Raw genomic sequence first — 20,430 nt, 5'->3', positions numbered from 1 at the left:
AATTTGAATGCACCCTGGTTTAACAAGTGATCATCCTGCATTAAAGTTGGCAGCAACAGGTCGGCGTATCAGCCCAGACTATCAGCCCATACTATCAGCCCAGACTATCAGCCCAGACTATCAGCCCAGACTATCAGCCCATACTATCAGCCCAGACTATCAGCCCAGACTATCAGCCCAGACTATCAGCCCATACTATCAGCCCAGACTATCAGCCCAGACTATCAGCCCAGACTATCAGCCCATACTATCAGCCCAGACTATCAGCCCAGACTATCAGCCCAGACTATCAGCCCAGACTATCAGCCCATACTATCAGCCCAGACTATCAGCCCAGACTATCAGCCCAGACTATCAGCCCATACTATCAGCCCAGACTATCAGCCCAGACTATCAGCCCAGACTATCAGCCCATACTATCAGCCCAGACTATCAGCCCAGACTATCAGCCCAGACTATCAGCCCAGACTATCAGCCCAGACTATCAGCCCATACTATCAGCCCAGACTATCAGCCCAGACTATCAGCCCAGACTATCAGCCCAGACTAGTTTGAGTGGTAAGTCATATGAAGGCCATTGCGGAGCTATATGACATAGCAGCAATTTCATTGCCTGAATATGGAACAACGTAACTTGAAATACACAAATTACCATCATTAAAAAACAATCTTGAACATGTTTAGGAAACGCAGGTGAATAGGCTAAACTGGGTTAAAGACATAAGAGGCTGACCTCTTAGAATGCATGCAGATGCCTCACAGCACTGATTAAAAAATTACGACTATTTACTTTTTGCTGGAAGAGAAGAAATAAAGAATGGGAAAAAAGGCCCTAAATGAAAGAACAAAAAAGCACTCCCCCCACCAAACTCCCCCGTCAGTGTTTAATCACAACTTCAAAGTGTAATTGGCCTTTTCATCCTTCCCTGTAGAAATGGAATGGTAATGAGGGAAGACAGGTCTTAAGATGAATAGGGTTGCCTTTAGAGTCGTTGCTTGCCCTTGTTGGAAATCGGCCTGCACATCTGTGAGTCATTACACGGCGTGGGGTCTCCACCTGACATCCGAAGGGGCTGTGAACAGAGAATTGTTCCTAGGCACCTTTATTCCTTCCATTCTGATGCCCCAATGCACTCCCTATTCCTGCCATTCCACATTAGTGGAGGGGGGATGTCAGCCCTGTCTCAGCAAATTGCTTGTGTCCAGGATATGATCTAGGACCTGTCTACGAGAAGAAACCCCCGTTAAAATTGATACAAAGTTCAGACATTCAGGCAGGAAACCACTTATAGTTATTGCAGGATATACATAAAAAATAAAAACACTTGACACTTGAAACTTGATGATAACTTCAATATGGCTAAACACAGAACCAATGACAGCATAAAAACATGATTTGCTGATTAGATGTATTTCTAAGTTGAATCAGTACTATATTGCACAGGTTATAAACTCCTCCAAGTAAAATTATTAAACAGTATGGTGTAAGAGTTGACTATCATCACAGAGAACATCAATATCATGGCAATCCCTGGTCATCTCCTCTTATACCTTAATCCACTCTGCCTGCATTGACACGACATGGAGACTCCCCCCCCCCCCCCGCCCCCCCCCTTGCTTTATCAACCTGGGCTGCTGAAGGTAGGAGGCGGGGAGGCGATCTCAATTGCTTTCTCAAGAGCTTTCATTAGTTAGCGAACATGATGGACCAAAATGACTCCAATGGATTTTATCACTTGTTGTTGTGGTCTACTGCTAAGTAGGCGTTGGGAGTCCAGTCACAGTGGTATACACATGATAAGGATAGATGCATGTCAGGGGAGCAGGAGATTTCCCTCTGGTTGGGACCAGAATGCTAATAGGGGCGATTGCACATTGGCGATTGAATTGGGAGAAGGAGAAGAAGAAAAAAAATCATCATCATCCCTTTCCCTTCATTTCTCCATCACTTCAGCACTCCATCACTGAGTACTTTGGATTACAGGAGACAAATGTCATAACACTAGATTCAAAAAGCCAGTCCCTCGCCAATCGTCGCTTATGAATTATTAATTACATTTCCTCCTTGTGAAGTTTGTTTCAGGAGGAATTGTTTGTGGTGTGTGTGTGTGTGTGTGTGTGTGTGTGTGTGGGGGGGGGGGGTTGCTGGCTAAGGTACTGAATTAATTCCTTAAAAAACTCCCTCTCCCTTCAGTTTATTCAACACTGCTAATTCTGGTTTGCGAGATGATCACCATCTCTTCTTCAACTTCTCTCACCAAACAATCACATAACAACATAGGGAAAAAAACCAAAGTGACTATAATTATTGTAAGTGGATTCTAATGGAAAAATCATATGGAGCTCACTAATGGTCCATTGCTGCCAGCTGTTGGGGATGCGTGCGCTCTATTCCCTACAAACATGGAAGGGAGTTCTTAGATCCATTGTGCCTTTTAGCTGGCAAAGGAATTCAGATGTTAGCGACTGCTGAGAGGTAATCAATATATAATTGTTATACATAATACATTTTTGCGATAGTTTACACCATCTGAACATACACACGAATATACCCAGCCCCATTTGTGACTTGACTTAGTACTTAGTACCTTTACATTTGGATGTTGTAGAAGTCTGGTCACAAATTGGTGACTTACAGTAGCTTCAACAACTCACATCACATTTCTATGAGTAAAATTACCTTGCATTAGTGTCTGCTCATTTTGGTTTGAGATAGGTGTACAGTAAACTGGAAAGAATTACCTTGTCTCAGGCATTTCATGATTTCAGTCAGCATTCCGAAAGTTGGCCACCAGAAAAAAAACACCTGCATTCATGTGACCCCACATTCAACCAGCTTTGCTGTCATTAACATTATTTTCTCAAACTCATCTTATCCCTTGTCCCTTAAAAAATACAATTTAATAAATAAAGGTCAGAAATGTCACAACCACAGCACAAGTAGATACAGTTGTGGTCAGAAGTTTACATACACTTGTAAAGAACATGTATGTCATGGCAGTCTTGAGTTTCATGTCTAAATGTTTTTTGTGACAAAGAAGTATGTGCTCCAATCAATCCATCACAGAAAAATAAAAGTTGTAGAAATGATTGGAAACTCAAGACTGCCATGACATACATGTTCTTTATAAGTGTACGTAAACTTCTGACCACAACTGTACATTATGCACAGGTCATGTAAATGCAAGTCTTTTTTTCTGGTGGCCATCTTTCGGAATGTGTGCCTGATGCTGATGAATGTTGATCAATCTGTGACTTCTACAACACCTAAATGTAAAAAGTAATAATAATTCTAGTCGCAAATGGGGCTAGAAAATACCCAAACATTGCCTTACAAAGATGCCACAGACTGTACACGTATCTCTGTATGTCTGTGACAAAGTGTGTTACTGTGCACTGGGCAACAAGGCTTCTGGGTTCAAGAGGTCATTCCATTTTTCACTCTGTTGCAAAGTCCTGATGACTTCATTTCAAGGGCAAACTGATTTAACAAGGGGGAAAGAAACAACAAGCCCCCCAGGGAAACTTCATGTCCACAGAGGAGGAGGCTAAATTTGAGTATCCTCCTCATGACCATTCAGTGACCCTCAAGCCTCTGGTGCTCTTCAATCCCCAAAACCCCACAACACTAATAATGTGAGATACTGCCATAATAGTCCAAGAGGATGGTGGAATTTAGAGCCAGTACAAAGCAATATTGATCTGAACCCTTTTCTTATCAAACTCAATGACCTGAATCATAATTTTCCTCGATAGAGAAAACAAAGAGATTAAGAGCTGGCAACATGTGCTTTATGTTAACATACTGTAATGTCAGTTTTGATGCATGTTGCTGGTGATCAAGAAATTTGTTTAGCTTCAATGTTGTACTCAGATAAAAACTTTAAAGGTCCACTATGTAGACTACTAAATGGCCATGATAGTGATCAAGGAATGAGATCACATGATAAATAAGGTTCAATGAAAAGCACTGTTTTGGTCCAAACAAAGCACTTTCTCAAATCTGATTTCGAGGTTGAGCACTCTCCTTTACCTAGGCCTACCTATTTTACATTTTGTTTGTTTACAAACCTTGTTGCCAAAGAGGGCAACAAAGCACAAAACTACATGCTTCACCTTTTAAAGGTCCATTTTGCAATTTCTGTGCCTCCTGTGACCAAATAGCAGGTGTATTCAAACAGCCTGCCTGTCAGAGAGTAGCAAACAACATACACCTTCTAGACATCTCCAGGCTAATAACAGGCTAACCTAAAATACATTCACAACCTGTTTGTTCCATTCAAAAGTTATGTATCTTCATCCCAGTAACAACGGAAAAAGCCATACAATTTTCCATTCACCAGATCAATACATGACAACTATACTAAATATAACATGTCATTGTCCATGACCTTGGGCAATTATCATAATTAGAATGTCACACAGTCATCGTCCCTGTTATGATGGCGAAGTTGGCTTTGTGGCAGGATATCATTGTTCGTCCTGTGACTTTGGCCGTCTGATAACATGGACAGCTTGCCCTTTTCAGCATCATGAAAGCACAGTAGTAATGTGAAATCTAATGGAAAAGCTAATTGGATTATTAACTGGAGGACAACATTTATAATATTTTGAAGGACTTTTCTTACTGCAACCAATGGCAACTTTGGCAAATGGAGTCACTTGCTGTGTGCCAGACAGGAATGAGTAATAAAAATGGGGGGTGGGGGGGGGGGTTGTTTGGTTTGTTTGGTTTGTAATATAAAGGGATTGTTCCAAAAGCCATTAATATACAACCTTAGTTTGGGTTGATTTTGGCATGGTACAGAATACACTCCCAATTTCAAACACTCAAATATGCTAATGCTAAACTGTAGCTAAGCAAACAAACCCCATATCTTGTGTTGCCAAGATACCACCTGGGTTAAGCGATGCTTAAAGGCACCATATACTTTTCACTGTAATGGGAATTGCAATGACAATTCAGAAAAGTGTCTCTCCCTCCCCTTGCTTAATGCACACTACTTCTAACTGAAACAATTAATGTTCCAATCATTTTTACGATTTTATCCAGTGAATTTCTTAGTTACATGACCTTGAAACAAGCAAAGGACCTGTGTGGACTTGAAATGCAGTCGTTATTTAGTTTGCGGAAACATGAACACGGAAATGAGCCAGCCAGTAGACCCTCACATTCGCTAACCCCCGAAATTTCAAACAAATTCCCCAAACAAAACTCAGACAAGGCTGTAATGTCAAATAGGACATAACAAAAGAAAAGAAAAGGTCAGCACTGAGAAATGCCTGCGGCTCCCAGGCAGTACAGTAGGTAGCCAATAAGTCACACACACGCAGTCGCAGGTTACACACCCGCAGCAAGTGGTAGACACCCAAAACGTCCCGAGCACTTTGGAAAAGCTAATTCAGGCAGAAGGGCAGGTGCATGCACTGTCACAGACTGCCAATGCATCATAAGTCATGATTCAGCATAGTTATTTAGTGACATTTTCAAGGGGGAAAAGCTACATATTGCACCTTTAACTTAGACATTTTACAATGAAAAATGTACATTCATTTATGAGTAATTGTCTGAAATGGTGCGTTTATATCTAACGACTGAACATGCCTTCAAAAGACAAGATGGTATAATTAAAATCCACAGAGTAAATTTGGCTTCCAAGTCATGTTTTGATGCTGTTGTTGGAATACAAAAAAAATACATTAAATGTGGACCCTCTTTTGCCTCACAGAGGTATTTTAATCAAATCGACAACAAATGCAAATATTTATTTTACTCTTCCTGCGTCTTAACTGTATGCATCTATTTAAATGTAAATGAGCCACCTTCCCTGTCTTTCATCATCTTCAATGAGGTCTCCACTCCTTTTCAGTTTGATGGTGACTGATCCTGACTCTTGTTTGTCCATGCCTGTTATTCATTTCACAGTTAGCTCTTGTTAAATCTAATCCATATACCGTATAAAAGTGAACCACTGCTGTTTTTAACACAAACTGTTGCTCTCCCATTTCCCACAGATTCAAGTGTGCAGAGATTCATGTCTTCTAATTGAACGATAGCGCAAACATAAAGAGAGAAAGGTTATCTTTATATGGATACATGTTATACACATATCGGTCAAGGTAAAATAAAATGTCATTATCATACTTCTGCAACAGGTTGTACAGACTGGGATGGGATAGAGTGTAAATATGAAAGCACTGGATGCGTTTTAGTTAACACATCTCACTGATGGGCTTAAGATGGAGGGCAGTGCATGAACAAATGGATAAATAAATTAAGTCTAACCTTAATTCATTGTATATTAACCCTTGTGCCCAGAGTCATTCATTATAATTTCTCTAACCTGAGGCCCAGCATGACATTGATTTACCTCCCATAGACTAATGAGCCGCTCTTGTTTCATTAACAATGATATAATGACTCTTGAACATTGACTCAGCATGTGAACAATGCATATGATTAATTTGCCATGAGGACTGCCTGTTTATGAAACGGGGGTTTGTACAGCGGCAGGAAAAGAAAAAACCTGCATGCTTGAGGTAAAATGAGAAACGTTGTTTTGTATTGCAGTCACGTGTGAGTACAGTATAAATTGGACGCCGGTCTGTGTGGCCTCTCCTGTTGCTTTTGCATATATTTAGGATTCAAGTGAAAAAGAAAGAGAAAACCTGTTTTGCACGGCTAGCATTCAATGCCAAGCATCAAGTTTCCATGCCTAAAGCACCCTCATTTATCCAACGCAGAGAGGACATCTGCTTGCACTTATGGACTGGTTGCATTTGCGTAAGAGATACTGAAATAAATGGGGAATCCATGAAAAAGAGACAGGCCATGAGAATGTTCAGAGTTTCTCCAAGCGTAGGGGAAGTTGTAACTTACCACTGGCAATAGCACCAGGATACACCGCCCATAGCAGTATGCTGTTCTGAAACTTGACATTCTATGATGGTTCTCAATCTTTGTTTTTGCTCCAGACCTTTGCTTCTCTTTGGCCATATACCTCGACGATCCTATCTCCTCTTTTCTCTCCACTTTCACCTTCCCTCTCTCAGCCTCAGCACAGATGGTGCTCATTAATAAAGAAAGCCAGCCCTTCACCCTCTTATGTTGGAGAGAGAGAAAAAGAGTGAGTGGAAAAGGCTCCAGTGAAGAGAATCAGCTGCCCGGACGCAGAATCAATTAGCCGCAGATTGTCTCGCTCCTCTTAATTATGCTAAAATATGTGTTAAACGAAGGAAATTAACATTGCAAACAGAATGTATTGTAACTGCTTACCACTGGGATACGTGTCCTGAAGTTCAATAAAGGTGGGGTGTACTGGCCTGTAAGGCGAGGGTTGTGTGTTTAGGGCTTGTTTCAAGCAAAGTTAGAGAAAAAAACAAAACAAGCGTGTCAACAATCTTTTACTCTACTGGTATTCAGCATGTCTTCTTTAGAATCGACCAAGACACCATGTAATGGTCTTGCATTTTATTTATGCGTTTTCAGGATTGTTCCAATGTTATGTTTTATTGAGTAAAATACATCTAAGCATTAGGTCAAATAAAATATTATATATATATATATATATATAATGACATCAAATCATTACTTTAAGACAGTATAGACAAGTGACACAAAATTATATAAAACAAATGATCAAATAAGGAAACAAGGGAAACTGTTGACACTGTCGGGCTGTGGTGAATTCTATTTCAGTCAATCAATGGCACTTTTCATCGTTTAATTGAAATTTCAGTTCAACTGAATGGACTGAATTGATTAGAATGTACCTTGACTCTGCATACTGTAGGTGTAGCAGAGGCAGTTTGACAACCTAGCCTTGTGAACCTGAAATAATGCCTAGGCTGTAGCTCAGTGAACTAATATGTTTCATTCTTCATCTAGTTACACCGTTGCCATGACTTAGATCTGTTACTGCTGAGGTTCCTGCAACTGGTGAAAGTGAATGTACAGTAGCAGAGAGTGCTACAATATGTTAGCATTTACACTGCAATTGAGCAGCTGTTTATAACATGAGGCCATACTCAGCTACCTTTCTTTTCAGCTAGTCTTTGGCTTTTGCTAAATCATTTCATTAAATCGAAGCAAAAAATATAATAAAGCTGACTGTTATAAGAACACTGTACAAACCCTTAACCACGCCCTGTTCTCTCTCCTTCCATCCGGGAAGTGGTACTGGTGCATCCATACTCGCACCAACAGGTTCTGGAGCAGCCATTTACACTTCACACACACATGCACTCACACACTTACTCATTGTGAGTGTTGTTGCTGCTATCTGGGACACTTTACACATAATGCTATTGCCATTGTTTTGCTATTATTATTGTTTCCTCACTTTGTTATTATTATGACATTGCACTGCAAATTGATATTGATATTATTTGACTGTTGCATTGTTGAGGAGTTGATAACCCTAAAGCATTTCATTACATTGTATCCTGTATATTGTGTGTGATCATAAAATTTGACTCAGTCACAATTGGCAACTCAGTTGGATGGGCTCCCTATTGTCTCAAACTGGCTAAGCAGGTCAGACTTTCTGGAACCTGTGAGGTTTTTTAACATGTGACCAGAGCCCACTGACCTCCCATTGGCCAATTTCACCTGTCCAACAATACTTTTATCCATGAAGGACCATGAAAAAGTGGTGTTTGGTGGGCACTCTTAAAAAAAGAAAACAAAAAGGTTTGTTATCATGTTTGATGCATCAACACTTATATAGAACCTTCGATTTATTTTAATACAGAGGTATCAAACCAACAACATAAAAGCAGGAATCAAAACTACTTATCCACCTGCTCCTTGTGTGGTACGGGGCCACCATTACTAAATATGACCCCCTTCAGGGGAACCCTGATGTTCAGTGTTTGTGGCTTAAGATTGCGAGTCACGATTTGCTCTGAGTGAGCTATGATAGCAGTCATGCTTTATCTTGTTAGGCAACGCCTGGGGTGCAATCTCTTGGAAAACCAGCACTGTCAAAGTGTTTCACACTGGGGGCCTGATAGGGACTCAGCTGTTGGGCTTTTGATTGTGAAAAGGTCAAGCAGAGCTTTTTGGTATCTCACACGGGCCCTTGTTTGTAGCATGGGACAGGAGAGACACTTGAACCACACTAGTAAAAGGAAAACAGAGATGAGGACTGATAAGGAAGAGCACAGAGCCCAGGATTACTAATCAGTCAAATGTTTTTCTATTATGAGTTCCTGAAGAAACGTTAAGAGTTCTGCTGTTATAGAGTGGCAATAGTACAAGAAGCAATCTTTGTTTGTTTACCATGTTTCTCCATATGGTTACTAATTTACATTCTTCTCATGATTATTGCAGTCATGAGAAAAATGAATTCTAACCCATCTAATCTACAGGACACAGTTACAGGTACCAGCCATTTCAGTTACTGCATTATCAGACTGTAGGCAGTAGAGATGTCTGTTTGACCCTGATGAGTTAATATCCTGTGATTACTATGGTGATTGCAATTGTCACATATGCTACGTCTTTGGACCGAGCACAGACTTGAGAATTGTATTCGTAATGTGGGTGTCGAAGAGTCTTTGTTGTTTCTGTCTAAACTATAGAACAATCAAGTCTCACATGGTGTGCAATATCGAGGTGAGGGACAATTGTTTAAAAAGTCTTGGCATTGCACATGCACCATCAGGGTGCAGTAAGTAGCCCTCATACATTATTTTCTCATGCATCTTTAGATTCCTGTTCAACCAATTTTCAACCAAAACAGAAAACAATGCACAACTGGTGGTGTTTGATTAGTGTACTGGGCGATGAACCGGGTAAGATTCTAAAATGCACAAAAAAATCTGCTTTGAAAAAGGCTGTCCAGTTGACACACATTAAAGTGTAAAATCCCCACACTTCACATCAACCTTCAACCTCAACAGGTGATCACATATGGATCACGCATAAGAGGTAAAGCTGTGTTCCACTGGAGATGAATGCCATGCTTTTGCACACTTTTTGGCAACACCATTACCTGGCTGGAGTCTTCAGCAAATAATTTGCGGTGACAGTAAGCTTCATCTTAAGTGGACAAGGAAAGAAAAGAACTGAAATTGCAGAAAAAACATCTCAACACACCCTCAATTATCCCATCTTCCCTTTATCAGTCCCCCGGGTAACCAGTTTCTGTCTCGGCATGAGGTAGCTACAGCATTCACTGCTATCAAACCTCATTTCCTGAACACCCCTTCACCATCTTTCCTAACAACCACCATTGCCCAGTCCAACCAATCTCCTACTCTGAGAGAACAGAAATGGGTCAGATAGACCCATTATATACCTACATACAGTAGAGTGCTGAAGAGCCTTTGCGCTCATTTCATTTTCTATTTACAGTACTTGTAAAATTATATTATGCTTGTTATTTGCCAGCATTAAAATTCCCCCGGAGGCTTTTGCAGACTCCTCTGTGACAGATGATTTCATGAGATATCTAAAGATCCTCTCTACATCCTTTGATAACAATGAGCCAAGCTTACACCACTCAAAACAGCTGTTTTGTAGTGATGGAGTGACATGGACTGAATTAAGCACCAAGCTAGGGTTTTTGAAGCCAAAATCAAAGAGGCTACTTTTAGTGGAAGCTTTATTTGTTGTGAAATTATCAAACACTGATTGATACATATCTTGAAATATCTCCCCTCTGAAAACTCACTGGAAGTAAATCGGCACAGGTCTGATAGTCCATTCTTTGATTTAAATATGTTTTATGTGAGGCAGAATCTTTTATTATCATGCATCACAGGGAATAGCATTGTCAGAAGTGGCAACTCCATCTTATTGATGACCTTTAGAAAATCTTGAGGGAACGTTCCTTAGATTTAGCCAAGTTAAAACACCCCAGTGCTCTATCAAGTTTGAGTTCTTAAATCCATTAACAGATTATTTTTTTTCTTTTTTCTTTTTTTACAAGAGTCCATTAAGAAAATGTACAAAAAACAGGATTTTTTTCTCAAAGAATATATGCAGACAATCTTTTAACGACAAAATGGCTCATCAACATTAGACTGTAACTTACTTTAGGGTAAAGACACAATGGCTGGGAGCTCATGGGAGATTGAGATAGTATGAATATTTTCTAAGATGTATTCACTCTGTATTTTAGCCTAGAGTATAGACATGTCACACTGTAAGCCAAGGCTATTACTGCTATAGACAAAAAGCTTTATTTGTGTTTTTTTCCTTTTTCCCCATAGCTTTCCTTTGCCAAAACAAGAACATTTCATATGAAATCAAAACATGTTTCATCCACATTAAAACCAACTAAAAAGGAATTGATCTGATAACCACACCATGTTCTTCACCTTTTAAAAAAAATCATTACAGGACTACAAGTACCAGAATGTATTGTGATACAAGCAGGAAAACAACAACAACAATAGCAAACGGCTGACTTCTCTAGACTTGTTTGACTGCAGAGACTGGTACCATCATCGCTCTAGAAATTCAAGGGACTACATAATAATTTCATATCACATATGAATAATTTCTTCTGCTTTTTTGAAAAGTAAAGTAAAAAATAACATGGAATAAAGTAAAATATAAAAGTTGTATTTAGCTAACTTTTTTGAAATTATGTTTATTTCTGTGTTCTTTCGGATGTTTTTTAGGCCAGCTCTCTGTGAAACCTAGGTCATGACTTTGACCCTTGAGAGGAGCGTTCATGTAACAAAGCCACAATAATATTCTCATACAGTCCAGTCCCCAGTCTTCTTCACAACACGGAAAAGTCCATATGTTAAGCGGAAGTGCTACACAGATTCCAAACTCGCACAGGAGTTTTTCAAGTGATCCGTTGTCCCCTTGCTGTCCAGTCTTAATGGGGGAGGCCTGAGTCCCTTTGTCAGGCACAGTACATGATGGGAGCACACATGGTCCATTCCCCTCAAATATGCTAGGCCCTCCTTTTCTGGGCTGACCCAATGGACCACAGTCGTAGTACCAGCACTCAGACAAGAGGCCCGATGTAGCAATGGGCCACAACACACGGTGAAAACCTCACATTCACAGCATGAGAGAGAGAGAGCGAGAGTATGCAAGACAATAAAAAGAGGAGAATGAGAGGAGGGGGAAAATTAAACAAGACCTGATATACACAAAAACACTTCACCACCACAGAATGTCCCTCTTCTACTCAGCATCGCAGCTTCAAACATAAACTCATTTGAATTCAGCACCAGTGGAAACAAGGCAATTTTTGAACTGTTCATTTGTTTTGTTCATAACATTCTTTTTTTGTATGACAAAAAGATAATCTTTAAAAAAATCGGCACTGCCCTCTCCGTTATGGGACCACCATGGCATGATTCTTAAGAGTACATAGAGACTTATGGCTGCTTACAACCTCTTTCAAGAGCCAAGACTCTGTCCCACCCCCTGCTTCCCCCAGTATAAAAGTTAAACAAGTGTCTTTGGCAGATTTACAGAAAAAGGTCCTCATCTACTCTGGATTGCTACTGCTAAAAATTGTCAGGATGTCAGGGACTAGGCAGACACACAGGTAGAGAGAAAAAGAGAGAGAGACACAGAGAGAAAGAGAGACACAGAAAGAAAGAGAGCGACAGAGAGAGAGAAGTGACACCTATGATCTATCACTGAAGGAGTAAACATGACATTCAACAACATGACACGAAATAAAGATACTAATGTGTTGTACACTGCAACAGAATGAACATGTACAGATGGACACTATTTAGTGTAATGAAAGCACAAAGACTTAAGAGAAATGGAAACAGTCATGAATATGCATAATATGAAGGTTTTTTTAGTGGAGATGATTCAAGAGGCATTGTCAACAGCATTGGTTAGATCAATGTAATTGTGAAGTGGGTTTGAGGACGTTCAATTGGGTTAAAATCCCACTTTCTGCACATCCCAGCTCTCCTGGCAGCTGGGAGGCTGTTTTCATAAGGTCTTTACGGGGCCCTCTCCTGGTCCCTGATGACTACTCCCCTTAATCGCTCCATGGACATGAGCTGTGTGTGGAGGGGTCGAAGGCCAGTGGTCTTGAAGAAGGGGTTCCGGTGAGAGGGGGCGGCGGGGTGGAGGGAGCAGTATAAGTTTACAGTGTCCAGATGGCGCCTGATGGGGTTAAGGGTGATCAGGGCAGAAGGACAGGGGTGGAAGAGGGGGGGAGAAGTGTGTAGAGGCTGCAGATTCGGTAGTGGGGTGTTGGGTAAATAAGGGGGGATTTTTTGGGGGGGGTCCATGGCCCACAATGCTATGAGGAGGCCAGGAGTATCGTGAGCAGCATGGCCAGCATTAGTGAGAGACAAGGGATGGCCATGAAGCAGCCACTAGTGCTGTCATCTGTTAGGAAGGGCTCCGGGGACTCATACACTGAGTCATCTGAGAGAGAGTAGGAGGGAGAAAGAGAGAGGGAGAGAGAGAGAAAGAGAGAAGAGAAAAACATTGTGGTTAAGCTTGAAAACGATTGCAATCTTGTACAGTGAGATCTTTATAGAGCTTCAAATTGATTTAATGTAGTGTCAAAATCCTGAAAATAAACACATTGGCAAAGCATACATTTAGAATATTTTCGTTCCCTGTGACCCAGATATGCTCTGTCAAGAGTATATGATGGCAACGTTGTTTACACCTCTCAGTTTGAATGTCATTTCCACTGTGACAAGAGAAGAGTGAGAGCAGCTACATGTACATGGTGAAACAGCTCTGTGAGACGTTCATCTGAACGTCACACCGATGGAGGCACACACAATTAGACTTTCAGCAGGGCCTAAACACTTCTCTAGTACGTCAATTATGACACCTCGTCCTCTCCTCTACAGCCCCCTTGAGTAACCTCCATTTACCATTACTTTAATTGGTCTCTGATTTTTGAATTCCTGCCTAAATATTTAAGAGTAAGCTGTTTCCATTTCCCCCCCAAAAGACATAAAATAACGGGTCTGGGAAATACCAAGGTTAACCCCCATCTTCCAAACAAGATTAGGATTTTACCCTCTTGGAGCAGATGAAAATAAACAGCCACATACCAGACTTAGGCAGAGGAATTATGGTAATGGTTTGGGCAGAGCTTGGCAGGAGGGTAGGCCAGGTTGTTTTGTATAATAAAGTTTTTTTTAACAGACAGGTCCATATTCTTTACCGTACTGCAATTGTAAATATGCACATATATATTTCACAATCACCAAGCCACACAGGATCGGGCTGGCCTATGGAAATTCAATTCAAACGTCTGAGTTAATCCACACCGAAATCCACCCATAAATCCTTACTAAACCACATAATCCAATAAATGCTTTCCCCCCCAGCTATTCAAATAAGAGAGAGTGGTGCATACTATTTGTGCAGACAAGCTTTTGTTTTAAGAAATAGCCTGAGATTGTGGGAGAAATCCTCAGTCACACATGCAAATGGCTTCAGGGATACTGTTAATGTTTTATCATGGACTGATGGTATTGATCACTGTCAGTAACATCTGTTTTTGTTAACACTGTAGGTCATAGTTGTGCTGTGATTACTTTTTATATGTTTATAACGTAATTAACATATCCAGAAGGGTCTCACTTTCAAAGCTGCTGGAGACTCTTAAGCATTCATTTAAAAGAATACTGAGACAAAAATCTGTAATGTATTTGACTGTTAAAGTGTAAACAACAATGCAGATTACATTAATACAAGCAACATATCTGTACCCTAATGTAATATTATAAATCAGTAAACACTGGTTATACATTTCTTATCTGCTATCCTAAATAATGTTTGTACTGCATTTGGAGTGTGCGTAGCACTCATCATTGTACTGCTTGGTAAGAATCAAACATACATTTATATTGTATACAATGTTGTATACAATGTATACATTTATATTGTATACAATATAAATGTTCAACCAATATACATTACATTATTTGGAGGAAATTACACTGTACTGCTGAAGGAGAAAACTGTCAGGCTAATTCAACTTAGCACCTGAGGAAACTGATAATTGAAATGCTCAGTAATAGACATACTGTATGACTTTCAATTTACATGTAATTGTTTTAACTGCTCTGTGAAATTGATAATCTTAAACATGTTTATACACAATTATACTGAGATAATGGAATGACACGACCAGTCGGGTTAAGGCTGAAATGAAAACCACCAAGCTAAAAGCTCTGGGATATTACTCTGCAAATGACACTGTTCCAAATATTGACACAGTAGTTTGAACTGTGAAGGGAGTTTAATGCCTTCCTTTTCTCCAAAGGCTTTGTACAAATAGCTTGAAACGAATGAATGCCTTCCCTGAGTCAGAACAGAAAGTACATCTGCAGGCTGATAACTCTTTCTTGTGACTCTCACTTTCCATGGCTTGGAACAACTGAACTCAAACTACTTAATTTCAAGTTTTACACAGTGACCTGTAGTCTTATAATCTGAACACATTCTGTCCGTCAAAAGATAAAACTCATGTTGTGGAGAGCGTCACTGCTCACCAAAATTAGACTGAGATTAAGTCAACCTAGTCTGTTGCCTGCTGCTTTTTAACTTGTTAAAAGGGCTTGAAACATATCCATGTGGAACACCATATTGGAATTGGTGGATGATGATTAGTTTGGAGGTCAGAGTTTGGATTCTTATCTGGCCCTTGTCAGATGAATTGTATCTACCTCAGAGTGTAGTGTGTGTCATTCTCTGGGTCCTAGCAGTTTAACAAAACCGTGGAGTCTGACCAGGGGTCTGGTGGGAGATAGTGTGCTGAGTATAGACAGAGATGGAATGGAGGCTTACTTTCATAAATCATAAGGGTAGAGGGCTTTGTGGGTTAAACTCTGACCTACAGGTGTTTCTGCTGTTTGTCTACCTTTCCTGGGTTAAGATGGTTTCAGAATTTGAGATTTGTGCAGCTTATGACTGCCTTATAATGAGCAATGTGTGTGATAGAAGGCACTACAATTCAGTTACAGACAGACCTTTAATCTTAAATGAAACAGTCATTTGCTGACAGTCATTTGATTGTACTTTTTGTACAATTTTCTTTATTGATTTTTAACACATTTTCACCAACTTCCAATTTTTCAATGTGGCAGTAGTATTGGTTGGGAGAGAAAGATAAAGCATTTCCCATTATACACAAAGATGAGTGTAACTGAAGTGGAGTGTAGGCAATTTCACTGAAGACTGGGTAAAAAGTAAATACTCACTTGTGGGCTTGACGTAGACTTTCAACTTCAAGCAGGGTTTCCCAACAAGGTTAGGGTGTGGAGACGCTGGAAAGAGAGAAAGAGAGAGAGAGAGAGAGAGAGAGAGAAAGAAGTATGTGTTTGTTAATGAATAACACATTCAGCAGCAGTTTTCTTGTCAAATCTCAGAAAATAGCTCAAATTATCCTGCCTGGGAAAACCCATAAGTAGGTTCCATTAAAACTAAAATGTCCTCCACCCTCATTGGACCCAGATTTCAGAGAGGTGATCCATCAGGCCTTTATTCCCCTTTCAGTCTTCTTCTGCCAGACTGAGGGGCAGGGCATAACTCTGGTGTGATACCCCAGGCAAATCAACAGCCATTTTAGAGGCCACCACCCAAGCCTATATGTCAACCCCTAAGGGTATGATGTGCCTTCATGCAAACTTGTCCCTATGCCACTACCACCAGAGATGGAATGTTGCATTGGCCAGGTGCTCCATCTAAATGGTAGTGTTGCTAGTCACGCAGGCTGTGTACTGTGGCTGGGAGTGCAAAGAACAAAACTCCACTACTCCACGGCCAAGTGGCTAAACATACTCACACACCATATGGCCCAGTAAGGAAAAACAACAAGCAACTCCATGCCGCTCTGATGAGGTAATAACATCACTGGAAAGAACATACTGAAGGGAGATAGAGAACGGGCACAGTGCAACAGGTACCAGAACAGGTACAAGAAAAAAACAGATACCAGAATAGCCTCTCGCTCTCAACAGAATCTTTGGTAATTGGTATTTAAAATCATTTTGGTGGGGGAACATTTTCAGAGTGAGGTACACAGCGGCATATGTCTAGACAAAATGACATAAAGCCAAGAGTAAGCACACAAAACTAACACACCAACAGTGCACAAAAACCCCCACTTACACAGTGCATAACACTGCATATAATATAGCACAGTGCATTTAAGCATTATGTTCACTCAAATCTTTCTCAAATTCTTTCCTCTACAATTAAAATATCATTCAAACTCCAACTTGAGACTTATTTTTGAATGTGTAGATGAGGGGAGGGGTAGCGAGTGTGGAGGGAGTGTGAGTGTTCATTTGGATTTGCATATCAGTGTGTATATTTGAGGTTTGCGCTTGAGTGCACATGGATTAGGAGTGTGGGGGTGTGACGAGGGGGTTACTACAGGCAGTAGCAGAGCAGTCAGTGTGTATGTGTATACCTTGTGTATGTGTGTGTTTGGGATACAGGGTGGAGCCAGAGTTACTGGTGGCAGTGGCTGAGCAGTTGGGACCAATGATCAGGATCCTTTGCACATGCATGAGTGTGTGTGCGTGTGTGTCTGTGTATGTGCACTTGTATGGGTATGGGATATACTGTATGGAGATGTGATGGTGCACGGGTCTCTGGTGACACTGTCTGAGCAGATAGGACACTGGCAATCCCACCACTACCCATCCTTCAACCAGGACTGGTAGCTGGGGGCAGGGGGGTCACACTGGGGTTGATTGACATGCTTCTTTGTTCACAGATAACCAAGTTAAGCCCCCTTTCCCCCCAGTAACTCCCCACACCCCGACTTCTCAAGCATCCCCCTTTACCCTTACACCCCGGGGGCCATGACAGCTACAATATTGGTAGTAGCCAAACAATTTTCTTAGGGAGGGGAGAGAAAAGGAGGGCTGAATGGCAGGGAAAACTGCTTCCCAGCCTCGGCTGCTGTCTGGGACAAAGGCCACACAATGCGGGGCCTGGCTAGGAGCTAAAGGGCGGAGTGCATTAAAAACCGCTCAGGACAAGAATTGCCGCGACACTGAATACTAACTTTGAACTCTCTTTTCTTTTTGTTGCCAGTCCTCTGTCTCCCCCCACTCCTCCTTTCCAAGAGTGACAACATCCCGTGGAGTATAATAAGTCCAGGGACGCCCCATTGGTTAGGCATTTTGTCGTACCCCCCCCCCCCCCCCCCCCCATCACTCTTTTCCCTTAGCCTAAATACCTCTCCATCACCCAGAGGATAATAAGCATTGAAATATATACCATATGTTGGAGGGGAGGCGTCCATACACAGTGGAGTGAGTGATTGATTGGGTAGGGGTGCTTTGTAGGGGTACAGAACAGCCCTATATGAGGTCGCCAGCCCTGAACTCTTCACCGAGGGGTGCTGTCTAAATACTGTCACAACTAGGCCCTGCTCCGATGGAATGAATCTGACCAGGTTGCAGTGCACACTTCACAGACTCTTCCTTAGAAAAGATAACAAATCTCTATTTGTACAAACATAAAAAATGGGGGAAAATAAAATATGTTTTTAAAATGATATTGGGGGGAGGGGGAATTGGTCACCAAAAATATTGATACAAAACATGTGTATACACATTGCACAAATAAAAATAAAGTTAATACATTTACTTTGAAAAATGTGATTTCTCATGTTAATAAACTGGGCATAAGAAACAGCAGTGAACCTCCACTTAAAGCCTATGCATAAAATGATCAGCCGATCTCCCTTTCCATCCCAAATGAAGAAATTTGGCATGAATCGCATAGAATGGAATGCTCTACTGTCATTCTAAGGTTGGGGTGCCACAGAATTTCTTTATTGGTGCCGTCACCTTTTTTCCTGTATGCTAAAAAGTGGCTTCCTAGCAACAAATCACACACAGGATCGCATCAACCCAATTAATGAGCATTATTAATTCTAAGATGAAAAGCCTTGTTCGCTTTTTTTGCCCCTGAAAATTCACTCTCACTTCACAAAATCTCCAAAGGTTTTTCCTCTTTTAAAACCTGGGAGAAAGAAGAAATAGAAACAGACAGAGAGGGGGGGGACAAAAGGAAGAAGGAAAAAAAAACAGAAAAAGAGAGCTGAAATTGCCTCATTAATGCATCCGGCATGCTGCCCTGAGCCTTTTCCCTGCCTGGACCCAGCGGGGGCCCTTTTTATCAGGCCAAAGTGTCATGCGCATGGACACACCAGGGATGGAGCTGAGGAAGAGAAAAAAAACAACAACCTCCAATGTAGGAAACGCTGTGCGCTGCGACCTTGAAGGCGAAGTGGGCATGGGGGAGTCCAGAAGGAAAGGTGTCAGGCCTGTCTGGAGAGCAACCACCCTGGCCGTGCTGAACTCTCCGTGGCTAATGGCTTTTAGCGCCTCGTGTCCAAAAAATGGTAATGACCACGGCCAGAGCCAGAATGACACAATTACCCCCATCAGGTTCCCTCTGCTAAATATGATTTGACCAATCAGCATAATTTGAAGCGTTCCGCATGAGGGCACCGGTAACTGGTTTTGTACCGATCTCACCCTGTGAAGCCGAGCATCCGACTAATAGCTTGGTTGCCATTTGACAAATTGACATTTTTATCAAGGTGGAAAGTGATGGGATGCACTGGGCTCCAAACAAAAGGATGGCAGGTCAGACAAAAACCCACAGATAACCCAACCGGAAGCCAGAAATAAAAGATTTGATCCACTGCTGATAGTTGTGATTGGTAACAGTATATCTGTTTGGTTATGCTTTATTGCCTGATTTCACAATCTGCTGTTTTATCTAATGCTCACTAAAGTGTAACATTGTAACAGTTTAATTACAATGTTATTAACTTGCAGCAACTTTTCAATTTCATCAGGATCAATTGAAGCAATAAGAGTACTATAAGATTTACAATTGTTGTCATTATTTTCTTGTTCTAAAGAGGCTGGCATGTGAATCGCTACTGTCTACACAAAGTTACCTGTCATGGAGCAAAAGTCGTAAAATGTTACATTATATTGCCAGATACCTGTCCGCAACTGATATAGTTTATCAGTTTATCAAAACTAGTTTATTTGGGTCCCAAAATGTACATATGATGTGAATATATAGATCCCTATTGCGTCTTGGCCTTCATGAAGAACCAGCATTGTTAACACGTCAGTTGATCAAGAAAAAATAACATATCAAGGGGTCTCCTTGAACCAAAACATTGAGTCCATGTACAATATAATGGATGGATGTTCAAAGAAAAGACTACAGGTTGAAGCTGTGGACAGACTGACACTATAACAGCTTTGTGTTTGGTGCAAAACTCCTACTGAATTGCTGTTGCCGTAGCAGAATATGGGAATTACAATGCGGAATAATGAACACTTGTCTTCTGCACAGGCCAGCTTCCTGGTTGGCAGCCCTGGTAGGAGGACGGAGTCAGGCACGCCAAATGAAACCACAACAAAGCCAAATACTATTAATTAAACCTCCACTGCTATTGTGGCTTTACT

At 41.0% G+C, this 20,430-nt stretch overlaps 1 protein-coding gene across 1 annotated transcript in view; it reads right to left on the bottom strand.

Annotated features, from left to right (window-relative positions):
* Positions 1-13,244: 13,244 nt before the first annotated feature.
* The window catches only part of efna2b (ephrin-A2b), a gene marked incomplete at both ends in the record, with an annotated part of 95,066 nt that continues 87,880 nt past the window's right edge, over positions 13,245-20,430 (bottom strand). Inside the window, 2 exons of the mRNA XM_083671352.1 lie at positions 13,245-13,372; positions 16,177-16,242. Of these exons, the coding sequence (XP_083527478.1) occupies positions 13,245-13,372; positions 16,177-16,242 (194 nt within the window). The remainder of the gene's footprint in view (positions 13,373-16,176; positions 16,243-20,430) is intronic.

The sequence above is a fragment of the Argentina silus genome (assembly GCF_951799395.1).
Source record: "Argentina silus genome assembly, chromosome: 6".
Taxonomy (NCBI): Eukaryota; Metazoa; Chordata; class Actinopteri; order Argentiniformes; family Argentinidae; genus Argentina; species Argentina silus.
The sequence above is the reverse complement of the archived record's forward strand: the minus strand, read 5'-3'. Positions and strand labels throughout refer to the sequence as shown.